General features: G+C 39.0%; 1 protein-coding gene across 3 annotated transcripts in view; it reads right to left on the bottom strand.

Annotated features, from left to right (window-relative positions):
• Positions 1–21,270, bottom strand: part of MAST4 (microtubule associated serine/threonine kinase family member 4) — a 200,719-nt gene that overhangs the window by 117,330 nt on the left and 62,119 nt on the right. Inside the window, exons 1-2 of one of the 3 annotated variants that reach the window (XM_032205666.1) lie at positions 11,246–11,617; positions 5,605–5,685 (exon numbers count right to left, since the gene is read on the bottom strand). The exons of 1 other annotated variant lie outside the window; for it this stretch is intronic. In XM_032205666.1, the coding sequence (XP_032061557.1) occupies positions 5,605–5,685; positions 11,246–11,292 (128 nt within the window). In that variant the 5' untranslated portion in view covers positions 11,293–11,617. Of the gene's footprint in view, positions 1–5,604; positions 5,686–11,245; positions 11,618–21,270 lie in introns of those variants that run through there. One more of the 3 variants, XM_032205668.1, reaches the window with a different exon arrangement.

The following is a 21,270-nucleotide window of genomic DNA, read 5'->3' as shown; positions in this document are numbered from 1 at the left end:
TCAAAATTGTAAATACTCTGAGAAGCACATTAAATTACAGTAAAAAATTAGAATTACGAAGGTATATATCAGTGGGAAATATTTCTGAAAGACTTTCAACCTCTGCTTTAGAAAGGAATTAAGTTGCTCAAGAAACCTTCATTCAGGTCATTCCTATGTCTATGCAGCCTTCGAAAATTCTGGAAAGATTTTTATTTTCCCTAATAATATTTAGAATAAAAACTAAAAATCCTTTATTGTCTGCATTCACAATATCCTGGTGATACAGCACTATCCCACAATAGCTGTAATTTTCAGTCTGGAATTCCTATCAGCTTTTTGCTTCCTCAAAATGTTTAAAAAGACTGAACTATTAACTTCAAAATTTAACATTCAACAGTACGTACAAAATACAACCCAAAAGGCCAGAAGATTTAATAAAAACAGCACTCAACTGCTTTGGGAGAGTCTTTATGAGAGTTCAGGGAAAGAAGATCAACAAAATGGCATTTAAAATGATTCAGACCAGCTCTCTCCCACAAATGAAAAGTAGCAGCTTTCACACTACTGCAGGAAATAACTGTCACAAGAACTTATCATCTAAGATACAACAGACAGACAGACAGACAGCAAATCAACTGTATTTCTGGTAAGTCCTGTAAATTCTGTTATCTATTCTTTCTTCTGAGATAATTTATGCTGTAAAATTCAGGTTGGAAGGAAGGGAGAGGGAGCTACTCTTGTTTGGTTACTTGAATTAGAAAAAACACTTTTCTGAACGGCATCAAATAACGCAAACCGCAAATCAAGTTGCTATATTCCTAATAACTGTTTCAAACAGATACACAAGAATGCAGATTTTTTTCCAGGAGCTTTTAAAAATGTACTTCACTCCAAATCTTTCTGACATCAACAAATTGAGTTCTGCTTTTATTTTATTCCATAAGCTCTGCTCCAAAACATCACTGCAACAACTAAAGCTTGGTCTCTGATTCCAGTGTGCAGCAAGTAAAACTGCACTTTCTTCAGTCCCAGCCCCCCAAAATAAATGAAATCAGAAATTTTTATCACTGCATCCCTCTGGGATGGCAAACCAACAAGTAAAGATTCTCCAGAAGACCTCTGCTCACAAATGACAACTGTGCAGCGCCTGCAGTTCTCAAATTGTACCCTCATGCACACCAACACCACCCCATGAAGATGCTAATAGGTTTCACAGAATCACAGAATTTTCTAGGTTGGAAGAGACCTCAAGGTCATCGAGTCCAACCTCTGACCTAACACTAACAGTCCCCACTAAACCATATCCCTAAGCTCTACATCTAAACGTCTTTTAAAGACTTCCAGGGATGGTGACTCCACCACTTCCCTGGGCAGCCTGTTCCAGTGCCTCACAACCCTTTCAGTAAAGAAGTTCTTCCTAACATCTAACCTAAAACTCCCCTGGCGCAACTTTAGCCCATTCCCCCTCGTCCTGTCACCAGGCACGTGGGAGAACAGACCAACCCCCACCTCGCTACAGCCTCCCTTGAGGTACCTACAGAGAGCGATAAGGTCGCCCCTGAGCCTCCTCTTCTCCAGGCTGAACAACCCCAGCTCCCTCAGCTGCTGCTCATAAGACTTGTTCTCCAGACCCCTCACCAACTTTGTAGCTCTTCTCTGGACTCACTCGAGCACCTCGATGTCCTTCTTGTAGCGAGGGGCCCAAAACTGAACACAGTACTCGAGGTGCGGCCTCACCAGAGCTGAGTACAGGGGGACGATCACCTCCCTAGCCCTGCTGGTCACGCTGTTCCTGATACAAGCCAGGATGCCGTTGGCCTTCTTGGCCACCTGAGCACACTGCTGGCTCATATTCCGCCGACTATCCACCATCACTCCCAGGTCCTTCTCTGCCTGGCAGCTCTCCGACCATTCCTCTCCCAGTCTGTAGCTCTGATACAAATGTTTATACAAATGTAAATGACTGTCACAAGCAAAAATAGAAACGTAAGACCCTCTCCTCTGCTTTGTGTCTACAGGGCTCAGAGAATTTAAAAGCTTTCAAAGAATTTCAAAAGCTGATGATGGTGTATCATGTTTAAGTACACAAGTGATGAGATCCGACGAGGCTGTTTTTATTTAATCAATCACTCCCTCAAAACTTAGTTCTACATGAGAAAAAATACACAGCTTCATACATGCAATGACATTGTTTCTCTTTTTCTAAAAATACCCATAAACCTTAATTCTCAACTGAAACAGCTCTCCCTTTGAAGCTACACATGGTTTAACACGAGAGCACTGGAAATATCTGGACTAGGTGTGTTTTGTGGGGTTAAATAAACGTTCACAGAAGGAGTTAAAAGAACAGCAAGGACATAAGAATTTTGGCAGTAGAGACTCTACCTTTGGAGGTAAAAGCCAGCTATTAATTTATTTCACCTTGAGGAACTCGTGCTTTATTGTAGGTGTTCATGAATTCTAATGAGATTATTCTGAGAGATGAAACAGCAGGTTTTCCTCATTTTAAACAAAAATGAAGAACTTGGGCAAGAAATGGAGTCAAGTGATTCCTTACCTCATCTGCACCAGCCCTTCTCATGACCTTGTTTCAGAGTAATAAATCAACAACTGCGTCTTTCAGCATAACCTCAAGGTCAACATACTTTGTACTGGTCTCTGGATGCAAAGGTGGAAATAAATTTTCAAGAAAAATGTTTGCTTGAGCATGCCTTGTTATGGCAGCTGTGGCAGTAGGACAGAGGGAAAATGGGCAGAAACTCTGTCTTTTGAGATTCATAAAAGAAACTACTTTTGAGACAAGAAAAGCCTGAATTAAATTTCTAACTCCTCTGCAGAATTGTGCCTTGATAAAGCCATGTCATCCCTCTTTGCACAAGTGCCCACCATCACAGAGGGAACACTCATACTTCATTTCCTACAGAGTACACTGCCTGCTCTATTTAAACTATAAGCTTACACCAGTTTTAAACATTAACCAGTATGAACAACAGCTACTACCTTGGCTGTCACTCAGGTCTGAACAGGCAACTTTCAGATCTGATGCAGTGACTACACCAAGGCAGGAGCACTGCGCTCCTGAAGAATCTCTTAGTAGTGGTGCTGAGTGTTATTTCCACTTTACATGCCTCAAGTTTGAAAAACCCCTTCTGCCTTCACCCTCCTGAAGACATACCAGCAGAATACAGAGAGTGCTACCCTCACGCTGTACCAGCAGGCTCTGCTGCCAGAGGTACTTCTATTCACAAGATGCTAGTGTTTATTTTGTGAAGATGTTCATCATACTGGCAAACGGTTCCCTTTACACTGGTACTGTATACAACCGCTATAAAGCACAATTCCAACAAAAGCAACTGCCCAAGGAGCAGCTGTGCAAGTCAAAGGACATGAGGGAGATGAGCCAGCATGTTGGAGTGATATGATACCGCAGGAAACTCTTATCTATTCTCTCTAGGAAATCTCCCATGCTGGTAACACTTTTGAACTAAAGTGGTCACGATAAAATAATTCTCCTCCCATCTACATGAGAACTCTGAGCCAAAGAAACAGGAAATGTAAATTACTTACATGCCCCAAACCAATACACACATGTTTTTTTTTGTGAGCCTAAGGTTGAACAGCCACTAATAACTAAAAAATTTGCTGCTCTGAACACCTTAAGCACTCTGCATTTATAGCTACATAAAACACAAAAATTCAGAACAAATCAAACTATTTATTTTAAAATTAAATTTCTGGGAAAATTCAAACATTCTGGCAAAGCTTTAGATGCATTGGGGGGGGGGGGGAAGGGGATTACAAACACTAGGAATTTTGACATTTTTCAGGAAAATCTGTGGAGGGGGTATTGTACTGCAGAGAATGTGTAAGTTCCATTCTATTTCCTCAAAATGATTCTAAGAGGTGTGCTCCCAACACCATCATGGGACAGAAAGCTCAAACTTGGTATTGCCAGGAGCCTCTACCACCCAGCATTGGGAAATAAAAGCCTTGAGGGGTACAGTTTTGTGCCCTGATTCCAAAAACCGTAAAGCCCAGGAGCGCTGTGCCCACAGCACAGTCTGCTTGGCAGGATGTCCACAAGGCCAGAGATGCAATTAAGCAGTTTACACAAATTAAAACCTTTGCACAGCTTTTTGCTTCCACAGAATTGCCATTCTGAAAAAGAACACTTCCCCCACCACCCTGCCCCAGAACAGGGCTACATAAACTAAAGACCAAAAAGTGCTACTTTTTACCAGCTTTTCCATACCATAAGCTCCACAACACACACCACTTTCCTGATAATTCATTAAACACCAGAAAGTGTTTTCACTGAGAACAAAATTTATGGACACTTAATCATATTGAAAAATGCACAAAAGTAGGATTCACATCTCATCTCTTCCCTTATAAACCCGTATATAAAAAACAATATGATATTTCTTCAGAAACACATATCAAACCACAAAATTGCTTCAATTTTTCACTGTCAAATTAAGCCATGATAGATGGATTTTGAGAATCAGTTGGTTTTTAACTTTCAAGTATGCTGAAGAATAACAACACATGCAAGCATTGTCTCCTCTGCCATGCAACGTTACAGAAGTTGTACCAAATAGGCACAAATCCACTTTATTATGTTATTTAACAAGGTGGTAGTTCCTTAAGTTTCCTTCATACTCACAATAACAACTCAAATCTGATTATTAAAATTTGTCCTTTTTTGGGGGGTTTATTTCTTTTTTTCAATCCATGAGGCATTGGAAACTCATTTTGACAACTACTCTCCCTAAAGAACAGGATCTCACTAATTTATGCTGAGGAGAGACCAAGCTTGCAATTTAATTTTCTGAAACAGAAATAAAATATAGCAAATTTTACTGTATCAGAAACAACCTTCAATTCTTATTTATTATGATAATTTTACCATTATAGAAAGTGTCACATAGTATTTTTGGATCATTTCATTTTCTAATGTTGTAAAAATTCTCCCTTTCTGACAAGTACACAAAACTGATTCTTTTGTGTGAACTGGGGAGTAGGAGAAAGGAAATGAGAAGAATATTTCAGGTAGCTGCTTATGGCATATCTAAAATATTACTGTATGAGAAACAAAGTTTAAAATTGTCCTAGTCCTTCAGAAGGAGCAGCCTTACAGATCCACCATAAGCGACAGTTTTCTTCTAAATGCATATACATCTTGGATACTCAATTCTTCTGACATCTGGCATCACAGATCCTAGTACTGCCTCACAGGTATGCACAACACAACAATGTGTTTCATCAATCACCATCACTTCTGAATTCACCTTAAACTTTTGACATGATAGAACAGTTTGCAGTAGCATCACAGGAAGCAAACCATAAAATTTCAATTGCAAACACATTCCTAAACAAAAGTCAGAGCAACTCAATATTACGCATTAATATCTTAAGTCTGCTTACTAAGTCTCAAAATATCGATTACCTTCTATTTTTTCCATTAAAAAATTAGTTTCAGAAAGACAGCTGGTCAAGTAAAACATTTTTCTGATTGCATAGACATACTTTATTTTCCTCATTTCTCCCCTTGAAACACATTTTGATCGTCAGGTTTTGGATGCAGAAGGAAACACCAACAATGGAAGTTTACTCGCTTACCTCCAAAAATGAAAAGCGAACAGAGGACTGCATGGGCTGCAAGGGCTTGTTGGGGTTGGGCTCAGGCTCCTTGGGGTGAGACTGAAAGTTAAAATAATGTCATCTCTAGTAAACAGAAGGCTTAGCAAGAGTTGCATGTTTCAGTGTAGGAGTTACAAAAGGAGTTTCAGTTAGAACCGAAACATTACTGTCCTCCTGAATGAAGTGACTGACAGTAGCCACACAGTTTTTGACATAAGATGAAATCAATTTAAATAAAAACAAACATGAAATCTGTTGCTGGTGCGTATGCTTGACTATGTGAGACTCTCTCAAGGAACAATATTGTCCAAAGAAGGGAAAAATACAATACCTTGTTTCAGACTTCTAAGTGTTCTGTATGAAACAGTAAGTAACTGGGAGTGGTTGGAGGGGGTTTCTTTGTTTAATTTTAGGAATTTTTAAAGTTTCTTTTGATGTGCTAGTCAGAGGTGTAGGAGAACTAAAAATAATGATGAGCTTTGGTCAGCAACAGAAAATTTAAAAAATTTTTAAATCTTTTAAAAACATTTAATTACATGCCTCTTGTTGTGATTAGCTGAAGTCATCTGTCCAAAACTACACGTCTCTCTACCATCAGTTTAAACCAAGCAAAGGCAGAAGCTGATGGGTAGCTTTTTCAAGATGGCCTTCATAAAGATTTGCTCTACTATGTAACAAACCATTGCAGCCAGCCAACATTAGCGCTCCTGACCTGTCCCCAGCAGACCCACAGAAGACCAGCATGCTATAACTAGCTCCAACCCTTGCTTTGACACTGTCATATTTTACAACATTCCCATCAAAACCTTTCAATGTGGATACCTGACTGATGTTTTTTGAATTATGTTTCAGCAGAAATAGTACTCCTGCTCCTAAAACAGACTGGGAAAAAATTGTTTGACAACTACTTGCTACTTTTCTTAAGACATTCTTACATTTGCATGCTTTGTAGAGTTTACAAAGCTTGGTAGGGAAAACAATGAGTCAAGGATAGGCCTTCTGGTACTTCTTGACAAAGTTGCTATCTTGGGGCAAGTTTGCTAGCTGTGCCATCCCCAAACCTGGTGCACAGAAGAGCACAACTCATCAGCTGGACAGGAGCTAGCCTGTTTTCAGCTGCAGACTAGCTGTGCTAGCACAGCAGTATGTCTGATCTAATAAGCTACTTTAAGAGCCAAAGGCTTAATATGTTACACGGAAAATTCCTAAACTGCACCCAGGCTAAGATCTGTCAGCCCATGGAGGCCTGTGGAGATTCAGATTTCTGCAGTTCAACCAAGCCTCTCTCTAATGCACCATGGCCACAACCACAGGAACCAAGACCTTTCCAGCACATACGGTCAGTAAAGACTTGTAAGGCAGAGGTTTGCAACAGAAGAGAGCATGGGGGCAGCAACAGAGTAAAGATCAGGGGCAAGGAACCAAAGCCAGAGCAATGGAAAGGAAAGAAAAAGTCAGGCTTCTTCTCACTGAATGAGAAGTTAACTTCAGAACACCAGAATGAGATTCTGAAGTCACCACCTTTCTAATCCTTAAAAAAAAAAAAAAAGCAAGTCACTGAAATTCTACTACCCTTATGACAAACAAATCCTAGGGACATGCAGTGTCAAAGAATGTCTCCTCCCTCTAGTGGCTGGCCCATACACAGGTGGTGTACATCCTACACCTGCTAGTAGTTACTCCATAATTATTCCTCATTTTCATTACTGTAACACAAGAGTCTCAGCCATGGAGCAGACTCTCAGGGCATTCGTTATCAGCTGTGCTTGTGCTGTGGATCTATAAATTCTCACTAAGTGATGACACAGGAGTGTCAATAGAGTTCTTCTACAGAGCTTGCTTTTCAGCTTTGCTTTTTTAAGACCTAAAAATTACATGAAGAAACATGTTAAAACAAATTATCGCCGTGCATATGCACAAGGCTGACAGGCAGCCTTAATTCTTACATTTACTAAATTTGGAATGTTTCAATTTGGGTCCTTAATATTCTTTGAAAGAGCTTCCTGCAAGTAATGAATATAAAGTAGACAGACTGCATAAATTTCTCAGAGATGAAATGTAATTCTAGTCCCAACATTTAAACTTTATTGAAAGAAAATTTATGAGGATCCACACGTGAAGAATGCTTTGAGGAAATGCACCAACACACGCATCACAGGAATCAAGCAGGAGGAGTTGGAAGCCACAGTGCAGTTAGAAAACTGTGACCTGATTGCTATCACGGAAGTATGGTGGGACAAATCACACAGCTGGAACACTGGAACCAAGGGCTACACGCTTCTCGGAAGAGAGAGGCAGGGAAGGCGTGGGAGGGGTGTTGCCCTCTAGGTTAAGAAACAGATTGCAAAAAGCTGCCTCTGCAAAATAATCTTGTGCAGGTTGAGAGGCTGTGAGCGAAAGTTAAGGACTGGACCAAAAAGGATGCCTTGTGGTTGGGGTCCTGTTTGCAAGGCCTTCTGGCTTCAGCTACAAGATGCATTCGCACTCACAGGCACCCATCCTGACAGGGGACCTCACCCAGATGTCTGCAGGGGAAGCAAGCTGTGAGCAATCCAGGAGAGTCCTGGAGGGCATTGGGGATAACTTCCTGGTCCAGGTAGTAGACAGACCAACCAGAGAAGTGTTACTGGACCTGGTGCTCACCAGTGCGAATGAACTCATTAAGCGGGTTCAGATTGGAGGTGGTCTGGGCTGCTGCAACTGCTCCCTGGTTGAGTTTGTGATCTCAGGAATATGGGTCTAGCAGAGAGCAAATTGAGGACCCCGAATTTCAGAAGAGCAAACTTACAGCTTGTTAAAGAACTAGGGGATGAGATCCCCTGGGATACAGTCCTGAGGTACAGAGGAGCTGATCACAGATGACAACTCCTATCTTAGAACACAAGAGCTCTCCATCTCCATGCGTAAGAAAGCAAGAAGGGATGGCAGAAAACTGGGATGACTGAGCAAGGGCCTGGTGGGTCAGAACGACATGTAAGAAGGAATTCCACTGCCTGTGCACATGTGGCCTGGGAAGAGTGCAGGGATGCTGTCCAAATGTGATGGGATGGAATCAGGAAAGTCAATGCACAGACAGAACTGAGATTGGCAAGGGGTGCAAAGAATAACAAGGAAGGTTTCTCTTGGTACATTGCTCGAAGAAGAAAGGCCAAGGAGAGCATGCCACCTCTGATAAATGATAAGGGAGGACAGGTAACAACAGACATGGAGAAGGCTGAGGTACCAGCAACTTCTTTGCCTCAGCCTTCACTGCCTGTCAGGCTTACCACATCATTCAAGTCCCTGAACCTCCAGGCAGGGGCTGGGGAAGCAAAGTGCCTCCCACTGTAAGCAAAGAGGAGGTTCAAGACCACCTGATGAAACTGAACAGGTACAAGTCTACAGGCACAAGTCTATGGGGCCTGATGCCAGGGTCCTGAGGGAACTGACTGTCATGCAGTTGGGCTGGAGCACCTCCATGATGAAGAAAGGCTGAGAGAGCTGTTCAGCCTGGAGAACACTCTAGGGAGACCTCATTGCAGCCTCTCAGCACTTAAACATAGCTTAAAGGGGAGATTTAGATTAAATGTTAGGAGGAAAATCTTCACTCAGAAGGTGGTGAGGCACGGGCTGCCCAGAGAAGCTGTGGATGCCCCATCCCTGGAGGTGCTCAAGGCCAGGCTGGATGGGGCTTTGGGCAGCCTGGGCTGGTGGGAGGTGTCCCTGCCCACAATGGAGATGGGGAGGGAGGAAGGGGAGCTGCATGATCTTTAAGGTCCCTCCAACCCATTCTATGAATCTATGTAAAAGCTGGATTTTTTATTTCCCCCTCACATATTTGCTTTTATAGATAGTTCAGAATAAAAATTTAGGAGACACAACTTACACCTGCATTGACTCAACTATGAGAAATCAGCAAACCAAAACTGTGTTTTCTTTTCTCTAAAAGCAAATTAAGTTTAGAAAGTAGTTAAGTATGATGACAAATGAAAGTGTGATATAAAATTATGAAACAAATTAAATATACAAATGGTTTGTATTCTGAACAATGTTTTAGCAAAAACAATGAGCAGTGCTGAAATTAAACTATAATTATTTTTAGCAGTACTTAAATATTGTCGAAATGCAATACAAAGCACATGTGATTTTGTCACAGTACCATGGAAAAGGAGGAAACAGTAAAAGATTACCTCATATTACAAAAACATACATGTTTGTTGAAAGAACCAGTGACATGAATCATTTTTCATCCGTTGCAATTAGTGATGATATTCACATAGAATGATTATATAATTCAGTGAAGACTGATTCAAAAATATTTAAATTTCCACCTCAAAGGGAGTACAATAATCAATTATTCATGTAAATCATTTTAACGAGCTCACTGATAACCCCCCCCCTCCGCCCTCCAAAACTCCTAAGAAATTAGCAATTTTTTTTTCTCCCAAAAGAATATATAGAGCTTATTCGGCTCACACCTAACACACACTGCTGTAAGGAAAAGGTGCCAAATTGAAATGCAGAATTTCTCTCTGACATTTCGCAAGCCTAATTCTGGGGAACCCTATGCAACATTCATACTTGTTCCTTGGAATAAAGTGCTCTGTCACCTTCATGTGATTATTGGAATACATTATTTGCTACACTGCACACTTACCTATAGCCCTCTCTTTAAAACATGGCAGATGTCAGAGATAATACCTTTCAGAGCTAAGTAACTTTACCGCAGGCATTTGCAGCATTCAGTTTTTTTTTTTTTTTTTCCACCAGCAAGGATGGGGAAGTCCCAGGGAACACTAAAGGATCTGACGTAACCATATCTATTTACCTAGATAAAATTAGCAAGTTCTTGAGGTGTCCACAACACGCATACATACATGCTTGATGTGTCAACGTAGAATGTAGATGTGCATGTACAGAAATAAGTATTTGGCTTTTACTAACAAATCTTGGGTAAATATATGCTGGCATTTATGAATAAAAGACTATAGCTACTATCATCATACATAAAAATTACATATTTTCATGCAGCTACTCTCAAAATAGCTGAAAGCACACAAATGAGTTAATCAGTTTTAAACAAGTATCAAGTAAACATACTGCTAAATTAGGTAAACATACTTACTGCAGAGACTATCAGGAATCCTCCAGTATGTAAATGCAGTTCATTAATATAGTTATGTATGTAAAATACAGGCTGTTCCTGATGGATTTTCACAAATGGCATTTTTATAATGCTTTAATCTCTTGCTGTGCTCTCTATTATTCAGCAGAGATAGAGGCCTTTCTAAAAGGCAGCACCAGGATAAACAAACAGTAATACAGAGCTGGAGAGAAAGACAGACACCATGGCCTACTGAAAGATTCTCCCTCTACAAGCTGACAGGATCAGGATGCTCCATGCACGGAGATAACTTTAAATATGCAGAAATGCTTTCTTTCCAAACATACTGCAATACCCCAGCTCCACGCTCGCACATTTGCTGAAACCAACTGCAGTGCGTTTAAAATGTGTTCCTTCAACCTAAAGCTGCAGTGCTCTGAGACTGTCGGCATAAACATATGTTAAACAGCTCCTGTTCGCACGAAAGCCAGTTATCATGCAGAAACCATTAATATATTAAAGACAGACAATACTTACTCCAAGGTCAGCCCTGGAATTTGTAGCCTCTCCCGCTGGGCTTTCATTGCTGTGGTATGTTACCAGACTCTATTGTAACCATGACATGCGTTCCCTGGCAGCATTCTGGCGATGACAGAGAGCCAAAACGAACCACTATAAAGGAATGGACTAACGATCTCTTGGGGGCGGGGGGAGCACCGCAACTTTGGGTCCTTCCACCTCGAGCTGTCACGACGCGCTGTCAGCTGCCTCTTTCAGGTTAACGGCAGCACACGCTGCACTGGTTTTGTCAAGCGAAGGGAGCCGTCAGTTCTGTACGTCAAGCAATTCATTCCTGATTTCTGCAAAGGCAGCTGCCTCGCCGGCACAGGCTTTGCACCTCAGAGGAAGGAGAAGTCCCCCTCGTTGCACCAACCGACAGTGTGAAAAAGCCCTGCATGCTTAAGACAGTTTCTCTCTGCAAATCTGCAAATGTCAAACATTCACCACCCCCTCTGATCCTATCGAATAGGATTTAGCCATCTTGTTTAAGTCACATTATCCCTTTCCTCAGTAAACAGACAGGCAGTTTCTGCAGTAATAGAACAGCAAATTGCTGAATGAAAAATATGCTCTTCCACTTTAACATGGGGAATTATTACTAAGCGATTTGAGGAACAAACAAATTATTGTCATGCTGAGACTAAGACAAAAGGAAAAGTTCAAATTCTGTTCTGTCATGATTGTACTGGGATTTTAAAGGGAAATTACCTAAGATTGTTGGTAAGGGTGAGAGCCAGACCTAGAAATTGCTGAAAAGTATATCAATTTTAGGTCTTTTTTTTTTAAAAAAAAATCTTATAAGAAAATAAATATGTATGGTTATATATATATATATATATATATATGTATGTATGTATATATAAAAGCTCTATAAGAAAAGCAAAGACACTGTGCAAGTACTTATTTTTAGTAATCTAAGAGCCAGTAGATTTTACCTCACCCGCATAGCTTTCTTGTGCGGCTCTGATTTGTACCTCTTGCACATCACAATAGCAGTAATCATACGATTTGCTTTCTTCCACCCTTTCAGAGCTCTGGCCCTGCTCTGGGCACGGATGTACTCTGCAGACTATGCAAAATGCAGAACCAAGTAAAACTGCTGCTTTTTGGGTCCCTGACTCTTTTTTGGAAGAAATTAGCAAGTTCACAAGAACAGAACCATGGTTTTCAGAAACTGAGGGAAATCGCCTACCTATGAAAACTCTTTCAAGACCAGAAGAGAAAATGACCATTAAACTCTTTTTCTTTTTATTTCCTCTTCATATTTCCATGAGAAAGTACTTTAAGTAATATATTACCCTGAGTCTTCATTTACAGGATATTGAAAAAATACAGAATTACGCATTTGAATTTCTAAAACATCTGGATTCTGTTATGCCAAACGCAGGCCCTAGCAAGCATCCTACAAATAATCCCAGAAGATCAAAAAAAAAAAAAAAAAAAAAAAAGACAGACTAGATTTAAGGGGTTATTTCAAGACCAAAGATTGCAATGATTAAATTCACAGATTTTCAAGGGTATTTAGATCTGTTAGGTATCTACCTCCATTTGGGACTTTCAAAACATGATCTTTAAACCCTACTCAGAACACAGTTTCCATTTTTAAATCACATTATCAAACTTGATACAGTACTCTGGTGGATTACTAAACAAGAATAGAAAATTTGGACTGGTAAATTGTGACTGTGCACACACACAAATTTATATAAGCCTTATATAACATTCAGAGTGCTTGACTTTGTGTACACTGCTCTTTCGGCAACTTAAGCCCACATCTGTGTATGTATATATACATAACCTGTAACATGAAAGCACCTAATTTTTCTTGTATAAAATTGTTATTCTTCACTGAAAACAGAGCAGGAGGCATCTTAAAACCCCTGGTAGGAGAGCCAGCTCCACTGAATCAGGACAGTAGCACAATTATTTCCATATAGAAAACAGCAAAAGGAACACTGAGGAGGTACAGCTTCCTTCAAAATCAAAGTACAAATTTTAGAAGTTACTCCCATAAGGCCAACTTTAACACTGGGGTGAACTGAAGAGGTAAGTTCCGTTTTTCAGGGAAAACAAGCAAAGGAATATTGGTCATAAAACACTGCTTTAGTGTGAAAAATTACTATTAGGCAATAGATACATTTTACTTGCAGGAGGACAACACTGCCAACGAACCAAATGACAGGAGAATGAGTTGGACCAGTAACTGAACACAGCAGCTTAAACAAAAGCAACTGCATGTAAGGGCTATTTTGAGATCACAATAAATCAAACCCGTTGCTGAGCTAATTCATGCATGCACTTCATCACATTAATGGTAAATTATTCCAACATGAGACTGAGCTATAGCTTGACTTTGAAAACTTCCATGCATTTTGCCTTACTCAGACTGAAGTTTGGATAATCATAATTTACCGAAAAACAAAGCAATGAATACTTAAGAGATCAAATTCTGCCCACAGTTACATTCTTCCAGCTTTTGCAAGAGTAAGTGGGCACCACTTCACATATCTGTGGGCAAAAAATAGCAATTTAATTAGATGGTGCCTAGCCAGTGAAAGCTGACTTCAATTTAATCAAAACAATTGTTCGCTCTTAATTTCAGACTCTTTAGATATAAGTCATTCTGACCAATACATAGTTGAGAAAGCAAGTAAAAGTTAAAAAGGAGTACCACAAAAGATAATCTCATTCATTTATTTAAAGTAATGTAGTTTATTCCTAGGGTAATAATATTCATTATACTTGCAAAGGCTAGAGTAAAGTCAGTCTCAAAAGTAGTGATATAAGCTTTTTTTTCATCTTTGGCATCATCCCTGAAATAGGTGTCACAATCATTATTTTACCAGTAAAACCAATTCATTTGGTTTAACATAACATTACTTACTGTGAAGACTAAATTACCTTAAATAATGCAGTACCTGTGGTAATTAAAAATAAATGGTTTAATTTCTCATTTATGAGATTTCAAGTTGAAATCTGCAGCACCCATAAGCCAAAATGCTTGGATGTTCTCTTTAGGGTTCTGTTGTGCTATAGCTACTGAAAAGAAATTCCACTTTTTCCTGTTCAAAATTATCTTTGTTTCACCACAAGGACAGATTTACTAACAACATGATGAAGATCAGAAACATTCACTCTGGATACCAGATACAACAGAAGGTTTTGGTACATAAGGGCAAAAACAAAAAACTCAGCAGCTATTTCAGGTTTGTACATCACATTCTTCTAGCACAATCAGGTAGCAAGGTATCACACAAAGAAAGAATAAGTAATACTTCATGCAGCAGAAGATGGTGGCAAGATCAGGAAAATGAAAGAGGAAAACTAGTTACATCAAGCAGGACCTTAATTTCCTGAAGAACTCTCTTAAAAAGAAATTGATCACATTGATGTTACCAAGCATTCTCTGTTTGGCTCATGTTCTTTTTAACACACGCCCCTGCAATTAAAGCTGTTCTTTTTATCCAGGTTAACTTGAAAACACTGACAATTTTTACCTATATCAACACAACTTTCATAGATAAAATTTCTCATCTGGAAAGGCTAATCTCACACATAAGGTCGAGAACTGAAGAAGTTTAAGCATTCCTTTGTAAATGTAAACCTCAGTGTCCTTTTGGATTATTCTATAGATGAAAGCCAACTTTAGAAAGTGAAATATAAAAATACATGGCAAAAGTTAGTTTGCTGAACCAGCAAGATCTGAGGAAGGGCTTAGATTATTATCTCTGATATCTGGTTAAAAAAACAAACAAACAGAAAACCTCTAAGTCTTCTCTTCCATACCACAGTTCGCAGTTCAATATTCTACACTTTCAAGGCCCCCTTTGTCTTCAGCTATTAGCTGTGCTTGCTTTTTCCCTCAAATGAAGATAACACAATAATACCACTAAGAGTGCAGATGCCCCTGTTTTTTTTTTTTATTAGTTTTTAACATTTAATAGCAATTACACTGAAATAACAAGCAAGTCAGTGTTTCCTGTGATTCTGCATGCACACTTTGCTAGTACTTTCCAAAAGTGCCCAGGAGTTAGTAATCAGCTCTCAAAGACCAACAACAATGGACAACTTCCTTCCACGACAGTTTTTAAATCAATCTGAATTTCTATCATCTAATAATCTACTTAGCATGCCAAGTTCTGACATTTATGCATTTCCAGCAAATGGTCTGTTTAGTAACATTCAAGTAGATGTACAGCTTCCATTTTTCCCCCTTTAAATTGGAATTCTGTTCCAAAATTATGACAAGAACATGTGACTTGCTTTAAAAATACTCATCAAAATCCAGTGAATCAAGGAGTAAAGAATACCAAAACTATAAAACTGGCATAAAGTGACTTGCAATTTATTCCCATTTTTCTGTTATTCATGTTTCTCAAACTGCAAATTTTAGATAGCGCCTACCTCTCTTATTGGGATAATATGAGATTTAGCTACAAGCCATGGTTTAGAGATATAAAACAATGAAAATGCCTGAGTTTACTAATACTTTTTAACAGATTTCAAACTTTAACATGAGATAAACCACCTCAGAACTTCTGTATTTTTATCTTGACTCTTTTTCTAATGGTTAGATTAGAAAACTCTTAAAACATGTTTTTGAAAACAAAAATCACAGTGCCCTCGTTCTAGCAATCACAGTTAACGGTCTCTAGTCCTTTCTTCCTCATCACGAGAAAAATGGGTACACCTTAGACAGAGATGGAATTAGTTCTTTGTTTACTGCAGCCTTCATACTGTACAGGCTCTAATATCCACCAGTGTTTGAGACAGGCAAACATACAACTGGTCTGACAACTGCCTCAAAAAGTCAAATTAAGTGACAAACAAATGCTTTTGACAACATATTCTAAATCAAGCTGCTGCTTTCTTATGTTTAAAAAGAAAAGCTGAAACATATTTGCTAGTTTTTCAAGAGATTTTCATCCTCTTGATGACAACCCAGGCCCCAAACAATGTCACTGTGAATCCTCCCAGAGGTCCTGTCAGACTAATCACTTGTGATTAATAATTCTGAACTGCAATTACTGTTCCAATAAAGTGGTCTTTAAGTGAAACACACCTGTTTCAAGTTGCAATTACTAGCCAGTACTGATCTATGAAAATCAGCTGCATACATGCAGTGACTGCATGACAGTTACAGATTTCTAATGGAGAGCTGTTGCTCTGGAACAATTTTCCCCGAGTTTAGTTTTGTACTACACAACTTGTAAGGATGAGAAAACAACCAAGCATTGGCAATGTATGTGTATACATATATAAGTATATACAGATACATGTAGTGTGCCCATATATTGTATAGTTAGCAGCACTGTCTCCAGAATGTGACACTTTGCATCCTCTCACATCGATCAGAAAACCTAAGATCTTAGGATCCACTGCTAATAAACTGCAGGAGTCTACCGTCATGCCACAGCAGCAGATTCTAGTACTTCCACTTGTTTACATGCTTGTCTTCTTTCCCTGCTGTATTCAAAACTTAGGTTTGTGAAATTCTCTCAGTTGAGCAGATAAGAACAAGCAAATCTAACATCAGATTCAACATTCAAATCTGGGACACTGCAAATCTCTATACCAGGTGGAAAGTAAAACTGTAATTCAAGAGGCATTTGAGATTCTAACAGCTGTTCCATTGGTAATATTGTGGTACTAAATAGGTTCTTCGAAGAACAACGCAGAACCACTCTAGTACAATCCTGTTTCTTGGCTTCAGTAAGAAGCAAAACAGCACTGAAGAAATTTTTTGCATTCTTTTCAACACAGTGTGTCTGGATGCTTTGTAAGATAGTCACAGGACAACTCTGAAATATGAATCTACCTCTGTTACCTCTGTCTGAAGTCAACAGACTGATAAATACAATGCATACAAAATGAATCTCATGCTTCAGCTAGTTGCTGGAGAGGGTCAAGAAGTATTTTTCTTATCAATGTGTAATTGGTCAGTTATTCCGAGTTGTTGTATTTACCACCTACTTTATTCAGAAGTATTTGAGATGCGGCACAACTAAAGAAGTAATAACAGATGGCTTAAATCCTTTTTCTTAGATTCCTGTCTGGTACATCTTGCTCATATGCTCAGGCTCAAAATAATCACCCTATTTTCAACGTCAAGAAATATTTCATCTTGGCCAGACTGTGTGAGGAAAAGGAAGGAGTTGTTTTGTGTTTCTTTCCCTGAGGAAGGGAGAAATAAGTGGGGATGATGGAAGACGCTCACCACTACCTGTACTCAGGGGCTCAGTTTGCACAGCAGTCTCAGCATGGCATGTCCAAACAAATTGCTTGTCACTGCAGGGTGGTGCTTAGACTCTGGTAGAACCTGGAAGTTCCTTGGTTGTCTGCATGCCATACAGAACAGCTCGTAGCGCTGTTACATAATTTATCTCATGGGTTAGGGGGATGACTTTGGTAGCTCACCACAAAAAGAGACTAGGTAACCCCTTCCGTCTCTAAATTCTGTAATTCTCAAAATGATGGATATAACATCATTGACATTTACAGCCGTGTCTATAAATCTGACAATGGTAAGCACTTTGCAGTAAGACTGTTTATTCATGTGTCACTAAAGTACCAGAAGGTAAGAGTCCAGGTAGTCTTACAAAATATTCTGCCAGAGCCTACTTAGAGTCTGTAACTATTACTATTCTGAAAGGATTTGTTTTTAAATTAAAGATTTAAAGAATCTATATGTACAGCCAGGGTTGCCCCTTCCCAGGTGCAGAATCCAGTTCTTGGTCTTGTTAAACTTCATGAGGCTGGGGATTGTCAAACTCTCTAATCTGTCAAGATTTTTCTGCAAGGACTTTTGACTCGAGGGAGTCAACAGCACCTCCTAATTCAGGATCATCTGCAAACTTACCAAATACGCATTCAAATCATGCATCCAGGTCATTTACAAAAACACAGAAGAGAACTGTCCCTAAAATATAGCCCTGTGGAACCCCACTACTGATGGGCTGCCAGCCTGAGATAATTTGTATTTCCTACAAACCCTTTGAGAGCTCAACATGTCAGCCAAATGTCAGCCAATTGTTCACCCATCATGTTACGAATTTGTCTAGCTTTATGCCAAAATTTTGTCCAGAAGGATACTGTAAGAGACAGTATCAAAAGCTTTTCTGAAATCCAAAAAGATTATATCAATTGGCTTCCCTTCTTCAACTAGATGGGTAACCCTGTTATAAAAGGAAATTAGGTTAGTAAACAGGACTCTCCCCTCCTGAACACATGTTGACTATGACAAATATCGACCCTAAAACATTGCAGGGTGTAAACCAAGCAGACAAGAAGAATCAATAGTGCTTACCAGCCAAGGTCTGACAAATATCTCTGCAGCCTCACCCTCTTTCACTCCTCTACCCTGAGTTTCAACAGTTAGTTCTGAAATTCTCCCTGCAGATGGAATAGCCTGCTTATACATAGGAGTAGACAATTAGTGGGACTATTGATGGGTGGTCCTCCAATATAAAGAGCTCAGAAGACAGTTGAAGTACTGAAAGCATATGGCTGAAAAGTGAAAGCAGCTCTCTACTGTCTAAACATAATTTGGATGGTTATTACAAATGACATAAAAAAACAGCATGATGTGTCATCTAATGTAATACATTTGTGGCCTTCCTCACATTCTATCAGTCTTCCCATCACCCTTTTCTAGATAGCATCATTTTGCATGGCTGTGAAAACTCTAAAATAATACTCCACGTAATATCAAAAACCCAAACAATATAACAGCTCATCTTTTCCCATTTTTTTTCTTCTGAAGAACTCCTAACATATTTGAGATTTAGATGACCTCCTACCACATTTCACATGCTACAAAAATGAAAAATAAATAAGCTTAATTTAGAAAGCAATAAAAATAGCTCAAATAATAAAGACACTTTTCAACAGATATCAAGCTATTATCAAAACTGTAAAAAGCCTGAGAAATCAGACTTCAATTTTAATTATGGTCTCAAACTGCACTTTCAATATGAAAGAAATAATACTAAGAAAGACTAGAGGCAAAATTAGAACTACTTCTTGAAGAGTTCTGCATTACGCAGGGTTTAAGCACTTTATTATTTTATTACCACTATTATTATTCAAGAGCCTTGTTACCCAGTGATAAGCCAAGTTCATGCTCTTAATGGCTCTTAATGGTTTATTTGGTCTGTATTTAAGCTATATTTCAGTACTAACTGATGCCACTTAACTTTTCTGTATTTACTCTTTCATCAACAGGAATACAATGAAAACAGAAAACATCTTTTACTGAATAGTTTTTATAAGATCATGATGTTATCTGAGTACCTTCTTAAAAAAGCTAAAGGATAAATAAGAAATTACAGAATTATAAAATTCTTCCTTCTCCCAATACGCAACACTTATTTATCAGAAACTAAAACATACTTAGAATGTTACAAAACTCTGTTTTGGCTGATTGATTCCTTATTAAGGAATATATACGCACACACAAATATATACATGGCTGTGGATGCTTATCCCCAGCAGCTTTGTAAGGCTACCACACATGTATGCCTGACAACTTTAGCAGATACATCACTTGCTTCTTTCTTGATAGTCAATAGACAAATAGGCGTGGGCAAGTGCTCTGACCAAGGGAAGCAGGAGAAATGGGAACAGTTTTTCATATGCAAAATAAAATGAAAATACAACCAAAAAGGCTGAAGTTCATTGTCTTTTTTCCCTTGACAATTACTCCCGTGAAGGTAATGATATATAGTAAAGAGAGCTGGAAGTAAATCAAGAGATCACCTTGTCCTTACCACAGAAAGGTCCATTACACCTGTGTTACCCATATCACTTCAGTGAACAGTTCACCTCACCTGTTCTTAAAAGCTGACAGCAATTTCACAACACTCCCAGTTACTCCGCTCTTTTGCTTCACCACTGTGAGGGACAGAAAATGTTTCAATGGCAACTAAACTGAATCTCCTTTGTTCCAATTTAAGTCCATTATGTCTTGTTTTACACTCTATTAACAAACAAAATATAATTTCCCACTCACAGCAAATGTTCCATATGCTTGAATTCTTATTACCTCCCCTCAGCCTTCTCTTTTGCACAACTCTATTTTGGCAAATATTTTTCCATAGAGTATGTCAAGTTAACACGCAACACTCAAACCTACACGTACTATTCAAGCATAAGGTCTTACAGGTTCTGTGTGGGGTAGAAAAACGCTGTGTGCCTTGCATCTCAAAACATCAGCTTTCTAGTATGATGTGTTACCACACGCCCTCTTCCCATGTTTCCACCCCTCCAACAGCAATGACACTGTGGAACCGCTGTGCCTCTCCGACTCTCTCCTGGAAACTGACACACACCTATCTCACATCTAAAAAGCTCTTTATTAAAATAGAACAGGCTGGAGACTTCTTATTTCAGTGTATTTTCTCCAGGTTGTCAAAATGATTTTGAATTGCCATACTGTTTTTGCATACCTGCATTCTTCCCAGCTTGTCCACTGCAAACTTAATAAATACCTTCTACTCTTAATATCTACACCATTAATAAGAAATGACTAAAGCCAGTTATCCAGGTTTCCTACGTCTGCAGACCACTGTAATTTTCTGCTTATTTTTTTTCTAGCCTACATGTAATGTATCAAAAGGTTCTCAGAATTAACAATAAAAAAAAAAAAAACTGTTGGCTTGGCTATTGGTAAAACATGTCTTAAAAAGCCAAGTTCAGAGTTACAAAGCAGTAATCTAAAAGCTATCTGGACTGAAATATGTATGTTCTTTGTACTTCTGACAGACTCATTTCAACCAAGAAATCAGCAGCATTTTTAATTTAAGTGAAAATATTTATGGTGTCTTCTAGAATAGTCTAAAAGTGAAGTGAAGCATCCACAAAGTATGACAACAATCTATAAAAACTAATCTTCAGCAGAATCTCAATGGTATTACAGAGAGCCACAGAATTGTTCAGGAACCTCTGGAGACCATACAGCCCAACGCTCTGCTTCAGGGACAGTTGACTTGAGCAAGTTGCAC

This window comes from Aythya fuligula, chromosome Z (assembly GCF_009819795.1).
Source record: "Aythya fuligula isolate bAytFul2 chromosome Z, bAytFul2.pri, whole genome shotgun sequence".
Classification (NCBI taxonomy): domain Eukaryota; kingdom Metazoa; phylum Chordata; class Aves; order Anseriformes; family Anatidae; genus Aythya; species Aythya fuligula.
This window is presented reverse-complemented; position numbering and strand designations above follow the sequence as displayed.